The sequence below is a fragment of the Amphiura filiformis genome, chromosome 10 (assembly GCF_039555335.1).
Source record: "Amphiura filiformis chromosome 10, Afil_fr2py, whole genome shotgun sequence".
Lineage (NCBI taxonomy): Eukaryota > Metazoa > Echinodermata > Ophiuroidea > Amphilepidida > Amphiuridae > Amphiura > Amphiura filiformis.
Genome location: NC_092637.1, coordinates 1,282,437 through 1,296,854, shown reverse-complemented (window position 1 = coordinate 1,296,854; position 14,418 = coordinate 1,282,437). Strand labels below are relative to the sequence as shown.

Here is a 14,418-nt window from a genome sequence, read left to right as displayed (position 1 = left end):
TGTTTGTTTGCCCAAAATCATTGTCTGGTAGAGTAAAACAACTTCAAATCTATTGTGTTATATCATTGAATTAAAAACATATTTTTAGTGCATTCAGTCATAGTCACTAAATATTTCAATGAGCTAATTTGCATATTTGACCAAATAAGGAAACCTGTTTTGTAGTATAGGCCTACGTTCAAAATATGTGCGAACATGATTAAGGGGGTACTACTCCCCTGTGGTAAATTTGTGACTATTTGTGCATTTTCTCAAAAAATAATAACACACTGGTAACAAAAGATATGTATATTATTGGGGTAAGGAATTCAATTACTACACTGAAATGTCGGTGACTCAAGACAAGCGGTTCAGTATATATGATAGGAAATGAGGTACATCCTAACGGTACCTTATTTCTTATCATAAATAACGAACTGCTTGTCTTGGGTCACTGAAATTTCAGTGTAGTAATTGGATTCATTGCCCCTATAATATACATAACTTTCGTTTCCACTGTGTTATTAGTTTGTGAGAAAAATGCAAAAACAGACAAAAATTTATCGAGGGGTGTAGTACCCCCTTAAGCTCATCAGTAGAGTAGTCTATAATGACTTTATGCTTAATGCTTGTGGTGATAGCTGATGATGTCCAGGGGATGCTGATGTAGCATTTACATAATTATATTATAATGAGCTAATTTGCATATTTATATTTTGCAATTTTGTAAGGAAAATACCTTAACCTTTGGTGTTAGAAAGGACAGAATAATTCTGGTATCCAAATCGATATAGCTACAGACTGAAATAAAAGGGAATTCCCCAATTCTTTCGGCATTGTATACTTGCGAACTTCAATATTTGAAGACCAATGTTCGATAAGCACTAAAATTATCTATCATGATTGCTAACATGAGTTTTCTTTACTTTTGAGAAATTGCCTTGGTGCCCTTCTCAAATTTTAAACAGTTGCCGTGATGCCCTTTTGAAATATTACAAATTGCCGTGCTGCCTCGCCTTTTCAATGGAAATCCAAGGCAATTGTCAACTTGCCCTAAAAAAGTTGCTGTGCCCCTTAAGATCCTTAATTCGAGGGCTGCTACGTACACTTTACTTTTACTGTCCCTAATATAATTATATAAACTTTTTCATAACAATATTACACTAATATTTTGATGTAATAAATATCAGTATAATTTCGACTTCAACTGAATGCTTTCATCATGATTAATACCATGCTTTTATTTATCAAAAATCGACCATGGCATAGTCTGATTGTAAAACAAACAATTTTATCAAAATATCAATATTGTTCATAAAATAAATGAAATTTATAAAATTACAAACAAAAGTGAATGATGTCACCTCTACTACCAAAGAAAACCCAATAAAGTCTTGTTTACCTTTGTAACATGCACCCAGACTGATGTAATAATCAAGTTAAATTCAAAATCTCATACAAATTGTATAAATTACCATACACGCACTGTATAATACATTGATTTCTGTTGACAAAATTACACCTCAAAATGTTAAACCTTACCTACCTGGTATATTAATAGCAGGATCGCTACGGGTTCGAATCTCATCTGGTCCAATACCAGCCTCTGCAGTGATTATAAATTGATAAGTCTGAGTTGGCTCTAACCCCGTAATGACCTGCCTGAGGGAAATACTGGAACCTGGGACGTATATCGGTGGGGACGGTGTTCCGATAGGGGGACTGTAGACAATCTCATAGCGGTCAACACGACCAGCACCTGGAGGTTGCCATGTAATGATACGCTCTGTTGGGTCATCAGCATCATACTCCGTTCGTACAAAGAGTGGTGGTAATGGGTCTGTAAAGTGGCACGAATAAATGCAAAGGTTGGTTATTCCATTTGATTCGTTGCTTGCAATATAATTTTTATTCTTGTATAATGTACGGTATTCGATCTATTCGCTCCTGATTCCAGAAAACTACAGCAGTAATTTAAGCAATATTATATCTTGTTTTTCCAAATGAAACATAGCTCAATCATATCCTTTTTATAGTTTTAATTGGCAATGAAAGTCAAATTTCAATATTTTTGCTATTTAAGGGAAAATAGGCCAAATTGTAGTAACTAAATTTTAAGACTTGGCTCAAGTCTAAGTAATCAAAATCTTGCGTATAGGCTAAGAGTTATTTTTGATAATTGGTTATGAAAAAGATTTGAAAATGTGTTTTTAAAAATTAGAATGTATAACTTGACATTAGTTTTTGTATAAGTCTCGGATTGATTGCCACAGCATGTGAAACATGCCTTAAAAACACATGTTTTTGGCCCTTATTTCAAAAAGTACACCAATTGTTAAAAATTGACTTCCACTGCCAGTTAGACCTATCTAAAGGATTACGATCTAGTATTTTTCCTTTGGCAAAACTGGATGATATCTTGTATTTTTCTGGAATAGGGAGTAACAAACGTGTTTTTTAAAGGTAAGCTTATGTAAGTCAAAGATGACACTTTTCATGCAAAACTAAATCACAATAATAATTAAAACATAAAAATGTAAAAATAAAAATCATTAGGCCGTTGCCAAAAAGTAATTTACTTAACATTTTTAACCCAATTTCAGGCTAAAAGTGCACAAACAAGTGGCGCTTAAATAGATTGAAGTTAAACCACAGAAGGTACTAATTGGGCTACTACAGTTGAAATCCATACACCCCCTATGGAAGACATGATATTAATCTTCTGAACAAGGAGTGTGAATTTTAAATACAGTAACCTAGTGTGACTCCATTTGTAATATACACCTCCTGTGTATGGAAAAGCATTTAGAGGAAGTGATGCGAACTATGCAGAATTCTTGATTCTGCCTTTTCATTTGTTTTGACTCAAACATTACCAGAAGAGGTAAATAGTTTGGTTTGTGTAGAGATGGGCCTCAGAGAATCTGAAAGTGGACACATATTTACACACATTTTCCAAGACAATTGGACAATTTTTAGTCAAGTTTAACAAAAAAATTATATTTTGGCTCCAATGGGGTATTTTTATACCAAATTTTATTTTTTAAATGGGCCGTTATTATACCAGAACCACAAAAATGAGACCTATTTGCAGCACATCCCCGTATGGTCAATTTGTACTGAGCATCCACTCCCCGACGCTACTCACTCGTTCTCTGTTTAACATACTCCTCCTGGTACTCGGCTGAATCAGGATTGACATAGAGAAAATATTCCTGCCCTGGCTGTAAACTGGTGAATGTGTACTCTACTGTCAAATCAAGACCAGCATTGACAGACTCTGAGGCTACATCGGTACCATCTACCTGGTTTCTACGGACGTAATATCTGTTGGATATTAACATGGAGTATATTATCATATGAGTATTTTTGCCTTAATTATGTCAATAAACTTAATTTAAAACAGATGTTTCCTATACAAGAAAGGTGGGTATCATATAATCAAACCCACAATAAATGATCAGTTTTATTAAGATGAATTGGTCTCATACCAACCTTGTTGCGCCTTCAACTTCTACCCAGCTTACTTGTACAGATGTCTCGTCAAAACCGATCACTATGGGTACACCAGGCTCACCAACATCTGAAATTATATTTAAAATGTAATTATTTATTAATTTCAATTTCTCTGAAACAGCATAAAACAATATATGACGATCAATGGGGAGGGCATGTGTACTCAAGTGGCCAAGTTTTTAGATTTCACTAGGACATTTGCGCGCCAATTGTAGGCTATTTTAGCCCAAATTGAAGCTGAATTTTGCTAATTAGGTCTCAAAGGCTAGTGCTCGCAAAATATTTGCAATTCTTGCCATTTTGGCCCAAAACATGGTGTTTTTCGGATAAAATGGAAGATACACACTGCACAGAGTAATCTGGCCTTATGGTAAATCCGGTCCTGGATATAGCGGATCACATGTATTAACTGACTTATTTCCAATAGGCCGACTCCATTCTTGTTTCCCAAATTCATCTTCTGCCTGATTGAAGACCATTACAAGATGATATGAATATGAACAAACGACACCAAGAACTTGTTTATTGGTAGGCCAGAGGATGATTTAAGCACTACCCAGCAAGTCTTGCGGTTAGCATAGCTGTGTGAGTGAACATGATACCACTGCCCGCCCACTGCATACACGTGCATGGTTAAATTTGAATTTGGACAGATATATTTACAATAAAAACACCTACAGAAGGTGTGAATTATCCGTTATGCATACATCACTTTAGATCTGAAATCGACCAAGTAATAATGACACACACACAATTCTAAAACAACATCTTTTGCACAGAATTCAATGGGATTTGAAAAGTAAAGTGGCAGTTGAAACTCTAGTGATAACACTTTTACAGTGCATGATGGGGCTTCATTAAATCATCCTCTGTTGGTAGGCTGAGCTAGACTGATTCCAAGTTCATTTTCTACATGACTGAAAACCGTTATAAGATTATTTGAATTTGAATAAACCCAACCAAGTACTTACTTGTTTCTTGATATCCTGAGATAGGTGGACTCCATACTCTATTTCCAAATTCATCTTCAACCTCATTGAAGACCGATACAAGGTAGGTGGTGGTAGGGTACAAGCCACCCACTTCATAATTCAATACATTGTGCACATATTCCACATTAATTGCCTGCAGTATGGAATAACGAACCAGTTACATTACTAATATTTGTTGTTTAAAATGTAGCAGAATAATTTACAATTAGGTTTAGGTGTCATTTTTTCAGAACATTATGTTTGCTGTATGGCTGGCATATCAAACTGCTCAATCAGGAGACAAAATAGACAATATTCATCACACATAAATACTACTTTTTATCTACTCAGTTTATCTATTCTTTTAGCTAGGTTATTTGAATCATTTTGTCACGTAACACAATTCTACAAAACAAAACCAAAGCCTACAACTTTGATTATCAGCTTGAACTATGTATACAAAATTAAAGCATATCAATCCAAAACTGATGATTATGTCGAGACTTTCTGTAATGTAATCAAACAATCCAGGCCTACAACATTGATCAAGTTAAACAGGTATTTACAAAGCTAAAGCACATCAATCTTTCAATCACAGTTCCAAGAGACTTTTTCAAAAGAAGAAACACTTCAGAAAACATGAAGGCCGGCATATAGTTTGACGTTTTGCTTGCGTGTTTATGTTGCGACAACACAGTAGCTATTTTACTATTTTTTGTTAAGGAAAGCAAAGCCCAAACAAAGCTATAATACTCTAAATACCGTATTCTCTCTAACTGGCGCCCCTAATAAATGCTCTCATCTTTTCTTTTCTTTTTAAAGAAAAAGTGATCGAAATTTATTATGAATAAATCAGTATGTTAAAAGCTTGCATAAAGATACACTTACATATCTAACGTTTTAGTACAGTGGAACTCCTTACCAAACAATTGTCAGGGCCGTGGACTTTAGTTTGTGTTAACAGGATTATGTTTAATCAGGTTATTATAATGTACAAGGTATATAGACTTAGGACTTGAGTTCCGGAAGTCATATGTTTTCACTTCTAATAAACACCCCATTTCAAAACTGTCACGACTCCGGGACATTAATTACAGAGAATATAGTACATAATAGTCTGATGATACCTTTTAAAAAAATTATGAAAAAAATCATGTTAAAAGGTCAGTAACCAACATTAGTAACCACGGGTAGAAATAATTTGATAACGTCGCCTACAAAAGGACGGTTTATATTTATCTTTGGTTCGGCAGTATGAGAAACACACCTTTGTTTACTTTGATCACCTTATATATTATCTCTTAATTTCCAACCCTATATCACATACCTGTGGATCTGGGTGGATACAGATACCAAAGTAATCGCTACGACCTTGAAACACTGCTGGCCATACTACATCGAAACCAGTTTCGGTAGTACGACTGAAAACGAGTTCGGTAGGTGAAGCCGGAACTGAAGTGTAAGATAAATATAAATGCATTTTATTACAATAATTGTTCGTATTTACTAGCTACCTAACAAAGAGGCACCACTTGATTGAACTATTCCAATTGAAATCCATAACCCCCCTATGAAAGACACATATTGAATGATTAAATTGGAATCTACACCTGTGTGGGAGATTAAGGATATGTCTTCCATAGGGGGTGCATGGATTTCTTCAACTGGAATCTTATCTTCAAAATCACGGCTGAGAGTGATTTTGAATAGTTAACAGCAAAAAATCACAACTGATCAAGTCTTTTGAGCTCTTTTTGCATGTGACGCTGCACTAATTTTACAGGGAGTGCCTTTTGAGGTTAGTAAGAGCAATCATTCTCTACTGCTCTCCTTATACAGCTGATATAGCTACATAAAAACACACAACTACAAAAAAAGACTACACTCATACAATAGTGTATTAATTACAAATCAAGGTTTAGTCTTCAGCTGCGCTTTAATTCTTTTACTGAAGGAAAACTTGGCAAAGTGTGATATTATTTTAGCAATACAAATTTGCATAACTTACTGGTAAACTGATGTACTGTTGAAGTGTACAATTCGGTGTCGTCAATACTTTGAATAGTGAGCTGTATAGCGTACAACTGTCCAGGTGTCAGACCTTCAAGCTCCCACCTTCTCTCTTCCGCCTTGGAGAAGATACGGGATGTTGGTGTCAGACCCGCTGGACTGTACTGCAGCAGATAGTTGCTGAAGAATCCTAAAGGTGGGCTCCAGGCAACCACGATGGTGTTGGTGTCTACATGGACGATATGAAGGTCATCTAGATAACCAGGTGGCACTGTCCAAAAAGCAGACGGTAAATTGAGTTGTGTAGTTATAAGATAACAGATGGACTCACAACCTAATAAATTTAACTCGATGCAATTACTTACATGTCTCAACAACAATACTTGCTGGGGAAGTGATAGCATTATCATCACCATCCACAGCAACCAGCGATACGTGATATTTACGTCCTGGATATAATCCTCTCAGCGTGATACTCGGACAAGCAGATTGAGGGCTGAACGCTGTTGTGATCACATCGCCTGCACCATGGGAATCCGAGTAACTTCGCACATATAGGTAGTAGCCTTTAACGTCTTCAATGATTTGCTGTTGGCCATTTGTTAACTGGTCAACAGCTGGAGGCCAGTACAAGAAAACGGAGTTTGTAGTCTCCTGGATTGCTTTGAAGGATTGTACCTGAAGTTTCACTGAAAACCAGAAAAAATGCACTTGCTTCAGAAATTGTTGCACAGCATAGTTAAACTAGAATTTCGCTGTTCTTGACTTGCACATTTCTATACGCAAAGGGTAAACCTTAATGCAGCAAAGTTGACGTCCCTTGTTGTAAAACATTTGAAAAAAAACCTTTCGAAAAAAAACATTTGAAAGAAAATATTTTTGATAAACCAGATGCTCTAGGACTGAAATAGATGGTCCCATTCAGTCTATTTGGATACAAGCTGGAGTTGTCATCCTCCTAGGAAGCGTGGTTTGTTAAACAAGTGGTATATGTGACTTTAACAAGTTTAACAAGTCTACTGATAATTAACAATTAATTGGCAGTAATTCTACTCACATGTCTTAACAGTTGCAATTGCAACATTTAAAACTTCATTGACTGCACCCAAAGCACTGATGGTAATCCGGTAAGGTGCATTGGGTCTGAGGCTATGGAGACGAGCCACTCGAGTCTCACCCGCTTCAACGATAGGATCGGTGATGAAGCCCTCCTGAGGTACGTAGCTGACGTCGTAGCGGGCCAATGCAGGGGATTCATAGGCACCCCATGTTATCTGAATTGTGGTATCTGTGACTTCTAGAGTCTGGATGACAAATGGAAGTGGAGCTGCAAAATAGCAAAATGATATATATAGTAACTAGAAATCCGAGGCTCGTAATTAAGGTCTCCCACACAGAGGTGTGTTAAATAAGAAAAGTTTGTAAATACAATGATAATGCAATTGAAGTCATTAATATTTATAAATATACAAATAGTATGACACAAAACAATACAACACAAGAGGTGATCATACTATATCAGAAGTTAGAAGTTCATTTGGAAAACTGCATGTAAACTTCAGAGTGGAATAATGACACTTTAAATATAAAATGCATAAAAGGAACGTAATATGTGACATGATCTGGTCCATGTGGTCCAAAGGAGGCATTTTTGAAAAATGAGTTACGATAATTATTACCTTATACAGACAATAGGCTATCATTTACTGAAAACACCAAAGGTCTAGCATACTTGGTTCTTAAGTTATGAAGTTTTATGATGTGTATTTTCTTATGTATTTTATTGTTTTTTAATCCATATTTTTGCCTTTATCTCAATTTCAAATTTGCCGCCTTTGGCCCCCATGGACCAGATCGTGTCACATATTCAGAAATGTGCAAACAACTTGACTCAAAACTATACATCATATCAGGCTACCATGTCCTATTACCATACCAAGTTTGAAGTTGATTGGTGATTATGTTTAAGCTCCACAGTGGATTAATGGTTTTGCATCCGCCTGGACAGCCAAACAGGCAGGCAACCATCTGGGCTATAACATAAGCCCCACATATGTACGGGGCCAAACATTTAGAACATTAGTTAAAGGTGGATGACAAAGGCAGCTGATAGAACAGAACAGGACATGAAATGAAAATGAGTCGTACTAACTTAAGGCCAAAATCTCCTTTTACCCGAACTCACACGAATGCTCAACAAAATACATTGTTTGAATATAAAGTTAAAGGTTGATGATAAGGAAAGGAAATTAAAGGAAAGGAAAGGAATGGAAAGGAAAAAAATGTGAAAACAAATCAAGGAGTCATCTGAAATATAATGTTGCAAATGAGTTGACAGTACCAACCTGTGGTTGCAGAGGCTGTAACAGGCTCACTCCTAGTCTCATCAAGCCCAGCTCTACCACGCAGACTATGTACCGTAAATACGTAATCAGTGGAGGGTACGAGGTAAGAGATTGTTATCACAAATTGATGGCGAGGTAACAGAATAGTACTATCGGGCACCCCAGCATCATCCGGAAAGTATTCTATTAAGAAGTAGTCATAATCATCTCTACTCGGTGGATCCCATTGAAGGGTTACATTGTGAGGTCCAAACCCGCTGACCAACACATTTCTTGGTGGCGGGACCACTGGGTCTATATCTGTAAATTAGAATGATAATGTGTTGATATAAAAGTTAAAAACAAAATATAATGTTATTGCATATACCATTTCTGTACTGCCAAACTACCCGCATTTACCCGGGGTAATATTTCAAAGATTAACAGCCCTAATAAACCAAATAGGGCAATTAGTTTTAATTCTTTACAATTACCTGTTTCTGCAACAAGGGTTAGCTTCTGACTCGTCGATCTATCAGCGCCCTCGCCGATGTATGACGCCACACTAAAGATATAAGAGGTTTCGGGAAGCAGATATTCTATGGTGGTATCAGTAAAAGAAACGTGCACATCATAGGATTTGGACTCTTGATCTTCGTCGTCGTAGTAACAAACCTTGAGACAAAAGAATGGATGAAACATTCCGTAAGTCAATTAGGAATGTGGACATGACAAGCTTTGTGTGGCCTGATGTTGTGTGTGTGTTTGCATCTGTAAATATCAAGGACACACACATGAGAAACATTGGATACAAAGGAGCCGTGGTCTCACATGCTACCTGGGTAGACGTTTGAGGAACAAAATTGTAAATTGCTAAATTGACACAATAGCATAATAAACATTTTCTGCACTACTCCTCATTCTAGAAAAATACAGCACTAACCTTTTTGGATTAAAAAATATAACCCTGTTTTGCCAAATGAAACGTAGCTAAATCCCAATCCGTTCGTTATTTCTAACTGGCATTAAAAGTCTTTTTATAAAGTTTTTTCTATTCTTATGTTTTCTATTATAGTTCTGTGTTTGGGTGCGTGTTGTGTTTAACAGCATGTATTTGCAAATTCTTAGTTTTATATTTTATGCTGTGTTCTTGTGATGTGTTTCATAAGAATTAAAAGAACATCTATGCTATATTTCCAAACATGGCACTACAATATAAAACATAACAATTATAAAAAACACAGCACGAAAACACAGCAGTATAATAGAAAACATAAAAATATTTTAATTCGTATATTATCTATCTGCATGCTGTGCAATACAGCATGGATTTTTTTTTCATTCTTGTGTTTTCTATTATACTGCTGTGTTTACGTGTTGTCTTTGGAAATGCAGTATGGATTTTTTTTAATTATGTTGTTTTCTTTTATAGTGCTGTCTTTGTATGCTGTGTTTGGAACTACTTTCTATTGTAGTTCTGTGCTTGGTGCTATTTGGAAATACAGCATAGATTTTTGTGAATTCTTATGTTGTATATATATTATAGTGCTGTGTTTTTGTGCTGTGTTTCATAAGAATTCAAAAAATCCATGTCGTTATTCCAAGCACAGTTCCCAAACAAAACAAAACATAGAAAACATAAACATGTTTAAATTTTTATGTTTGATATTATAATGCTGTGTTTTCTTGCTGTGTTTGCAAATACAGCACTTTTTTCATTTCCTAAATCGTGCAGTGTATTGAGAATAAAACTCAAAAAGTTTGTCCACAATAAGACAATAAGAACTTCAAGTATGAATTGCTGTCTACATTTGCTGATGCTTGCGTGTGTGTTTATGTATGTGTTTGATACTGTATTTTTGATTATTTGTGATTATAGGTGAGATATCCTTCTGCAAAGGACTCTAGGAAAGGTGTCTTTTTCTGCGGTGTTCTCTGCCGTACTACAATTATAATATTCTGCTATTATATAAGCATCAAGTACATCATGTATGGATAGTAATAGTATCATATCCAATGTAAACCCTTACCTCGTAACCACCCACTCCTGTAGCTGATGGCCAGGATAGTATAATCCTATCAGAACCAATGTATGATGCCCTTAAGAAACCAAAGAAAGGTATTAGTCCTGTGTGAGACAAAAAAAAAGAAAAAAAGAAAGAAGAATATTGAGAAAGAAATATTTAATCTTATGTATATATATATATCATTTAATATTACAACAAGTATTATTTTTCAGGTGATTAACTTTGAAATTAAAAGTGCTCAAACCCATTACAGGTGAGCGTAGGAACAATTTCCAAGTATAGACCTCTGGAAAAGGCAACCGTTACTACTAGTTCACAGCATACCCTCACTTACGATCATTGGGTATACCGATCATCAGATGGATAATTTGTCAAGGTTTCAACTAAACACAAATGCATATACATGTATATACATTTTGTGGTGTCAAAATCATGACAAACATAGCCATTCCAGCACAGCCTCTACTCAAAAGTAGTCGAAAGTGCTCAACCGCTATAAATAGTGGGGGCGTAATATAACAAGTATTATTTTTCAGGTGACTAACTTTGGAATTAAAAGTGCTCAAACCCATTACAGTTGAGCGTAGAAACATATGATATGGATATTGCCAAAACAGAAAGCCTCGTGGTGGAGCCACAAAAGTATGAAATTTTAGAAGAAAAAATCGGGTGCACACAATCATGATTGTTCAAAACTATATAAAAGTAAAACGTAGGAAACTACCGTGAAATATATTTATTTTTTTAAACACTATGCGAGCAGTCTTGTGAAACAAACCTCTTTCTTATTAAGAATTGGTCAACAAATGTGTGAAGAGAAAGGACACAGAATGCAAACAAAAAATAAAATGTGAGCATTGTATACTTACGAGTCCTGAGTGACTTCGTGTCCAAGTATGCACTGGTAGTTGTAGCTGATACTGTCACAGTGTACAATGTCCCTGGTGTCAGATTCCTGAAGATATAGGTCTGGTAACAACGAGATAGAAGCCAGTTAAATCCCAATGAGAGATTGAATAAAGAGGAGACATGTTAGCTAAAACAGTTTTTTACTGAACAAAAATATTCTTGAATGTGTTTCCGTCCATATGCTTACATTGGAACTCTTCAAATGGGCTATTCCAGTTGAAATCCATATACCCCCTATGGTAGACGTCACCTTAATCTTCCACACAGGGCGTTTGAATTTCAAAAGGAGTCACCTGAATTTCCATCAGATAACCTAACATAAACAATTTGGCAATTAGCATTAAATTGGACCGAAAATTGGTGTAGTCCAGATTTCTTGGTAAATTGGTAATATGAACTTAACCTGTGATGTTCCAGAAGTGGTCAGGTATGTCTCCTTACACACACCAATTCCTCCTCTTACTCACCATAGCATCATTAGAAGGTACTGTGACCTGTTCCTTAACCATTGCCATTCCAGAAGTGGTCTGGTATGAAATTATCACTGTATAATCTACATCACCATCATAAGCCCAGTATACTTCAATAGAGGTTGCTGTGTATTCTCCAAATGAGATCTGACCTGCAGCTGCTGGAGCTGTATGAACCAAGCAGTTAAAATGTAAAACAATATTATCATAACATGACGCAATAAACAATTCAGTTATATGTCATGTAAATTTAGCTATTCCATTTGAAATCCACTCTCCTGTGGAAGATAATCTCAATTCCAGTACTGAACTACGTAGTCAACCCAGGTGGATATTTTAAGATCTAGTTTGATTTTACATAACTTAAAATCACCTTTGAGTAATTTAAAGCTATGATAACATTTCCATGTTTACTTTTAACACTTCTAAATATTTTAATCAAAATATTTGCATATTTTCAATCTCAGCATTTAACGTTTATAATTGAAAATTAGGGGTTGCCTCCCATTCGTAGTTCGTGTTAAACAATATGGCTCAGTAGTTCTAGGGTTAAGCTAGCTAGGTCACATTATTGCATCATGCACAGATAGCGGGATTCGCAAACAATTCCGACTTGCCCTTAGGATGTGTTATAAACTTGACCACGGTCTTAAATTTGACAACTTGCTGTGGTTTGCAACTAGCACCCCAGAATTTTAACTTGCTCAATCTCAGATACTTACGTGTTGTTAGGGAGGTAGTCACTGGCTCACTCAAGCTTGTTCCTGACAGTGTGTATATCGTAATCATATAAAAGGTATCAGGACACAGTCCAGTTAAACGAATCTCTGGGCATGCCTCAAATGGTACGATGTACTCTAACTCTACAGGGTTGCCAGTTCCAGCACCAGCAGTTGCAGGTGTTGCCAGAATATGTATGGCTTCAATGATGGCATTGGACAGCATGTCAGATGGAATGTCGAAAGAGATGACGACACTTTGTGGTTGATCAGTTAATGTGGTGACTGTGAGCGCATGCCTTGGAATTGGAGGTGGTTCTGGTGGAAAAAAAGAAAATGGTTAAGCAATTAATGTTTTAAAAGTTTTAAAAATTGGTTTCACTAGACCATGTAAATTTTGCTTGGCAGAAGCGATTTTTCACTGGATTAGTCATAAACTTGTTGATGTTTATATGAAAGGGCCAAAACTAGCTGGCAATATAAGGGGCTGTGCAATAATTATGAGCCCCCCATTGCCCCCCCTTCTCGGCCTGCCAAAATCGATTGCCCCCCCTCTCGGCTCGCGAAAAATTTGGATCCCATTTTGAACACCTTATATGGTCTATATATATATATATATGTTGCGAGCGCAGCGCGCACGAAAATTTGCATATTAAAGCGTTTCCGTACTGTTTTCCGAAGCCTTTTTAGAGCGTTTTATTTAAAACGCGCCACATGAATGTGTGCCAAAAATCGCTTGCCCTCCCCTCTCGGCTCGGAAAAAATGGCTTGCCCCCCTTTCGGCTCGCCAAAAGTTTCTTGCCCTCCCCCCCCAATTTTACCCTCCCCCAGGGCTCATAATTATTGCACAGCCCCAAATTCAGGCGCCCCGTGCATAACTTCATGGTCATTCATTCATCTTGTAGAACATACAAAAGTTAAATATTGTCGCTTGTAAACCGACTGACTGACCCTGATTTTGGAGGGCAATATAAACGTTTTAAGGCCCGACGTTTCATACAAATTGAATAGTATTGATTGCATTAATTTTAAAACTCCAAGGCATGGGCATATAATAGCACAGTATTTGTGATATACTTTCTTTAACATACTTATCACCAAACGTTTGCTCAATATTGCTAATAAAATCATAAAAAATGATCAGCCCCAATATTTAATGATTTTAAAGCATACTTACGCAAGGTGTAACATGTTTTTGCAATCAAACCTCTCTCTCCATCCGGTGACATAACATTCAATACCAAATTGTACTGCTGTCCAGATGTTAAACCAGTCAGATGCAACATACGCTGGGCGGTGCTGGGCACAAACACTGAAGAGGGTTGGTCACCATTTTCTGGAGAGTGGTGCAGCTCATACAAAAGGAAATCAGCATCAATGGATGGCCAAAAAACATTTAAGGTGTTGCCTAATTGGGTTACCAGTAGTGTCACAATGTCTGGAATTAAAAAGTAGGGGAAATTGAACTTAGAATGTTTGTTTCTCCCTAGTCA

At 36.4% G+C, this 14,418-nt stretch overlaps 1 protein-coding gene across 1 annotated transcript in view; it reads right to left on the bottom strand.

The window, feature by feature from the left end:
* Positions 1 to 14,418, bottom strand: part of LOC140163315 (receptor-type tyrosine-protein phosphatase beta-like) — a 47,202-nt gene that overhangs the window by 19,665 nt on the left and 13,119 nt on the right. Inside the window, exons 12-26 of the mRNA XM_072186714.1 lie at positions 14,103 to 14,363; positions 12,929 to 13,243; positions 12,204 to 12,373; positions 11,697 to 11,796; positions 10,831 to 10,928; positions 9,295 to 9,475; positions 8,822 to 9,121; positions 7,534 to 7,803; positions 6,842 to 7,165; positions 6,475 to 6,747; positions 5,794 to 5,918; positions 4,467 to 4,620; positions 3,475 to 3,562; positions 3,128 to 3,306; positions 1,526 to 1,819 (exon numbers count right to left, since the gene is read on the bottom strand). Of these exons, the coding sequence (XP_072042815.1) occupies positions 1,526 to 1,819; positions 3,128 to 3,306; positions 3,475 to 3,562; positions 4,467 to 4,620; positions 5,794 to 5,918; positions 6,475 to 6,747; positions 6,842 to 7,165; positions 7,534 to 7,803; positions 8,822 to 9,121; positions 9,295 to 9,475; positions 10,831 to 10,928; positions 11,697 to 11,796; positions 12,204 to 12,373; positions 12,929 to 13,243; positions 14,103 to 14,363 (3,132 nt within the window). The remainder of the gene's footprint in view (positions 1 to 1,525; positions 1,820 to 3,127; positions 3,307 to 3,474; positions 3,563 to 4,466; positions 4,621 to 5,793; positions 5,919 to 6,474; positions 6,748 to 6,841; positions 7,166 to 7,533; positions 7,804 to 8,821; positions 9,122 to 9,294; positions 9,476 to 10,830; positions 10,929 to 11,696; positions 11,797 to 12,203; positions 12,374 to 12,928; positions 13,244 to 14,102; positions 14,364 to 14,418) is intronic.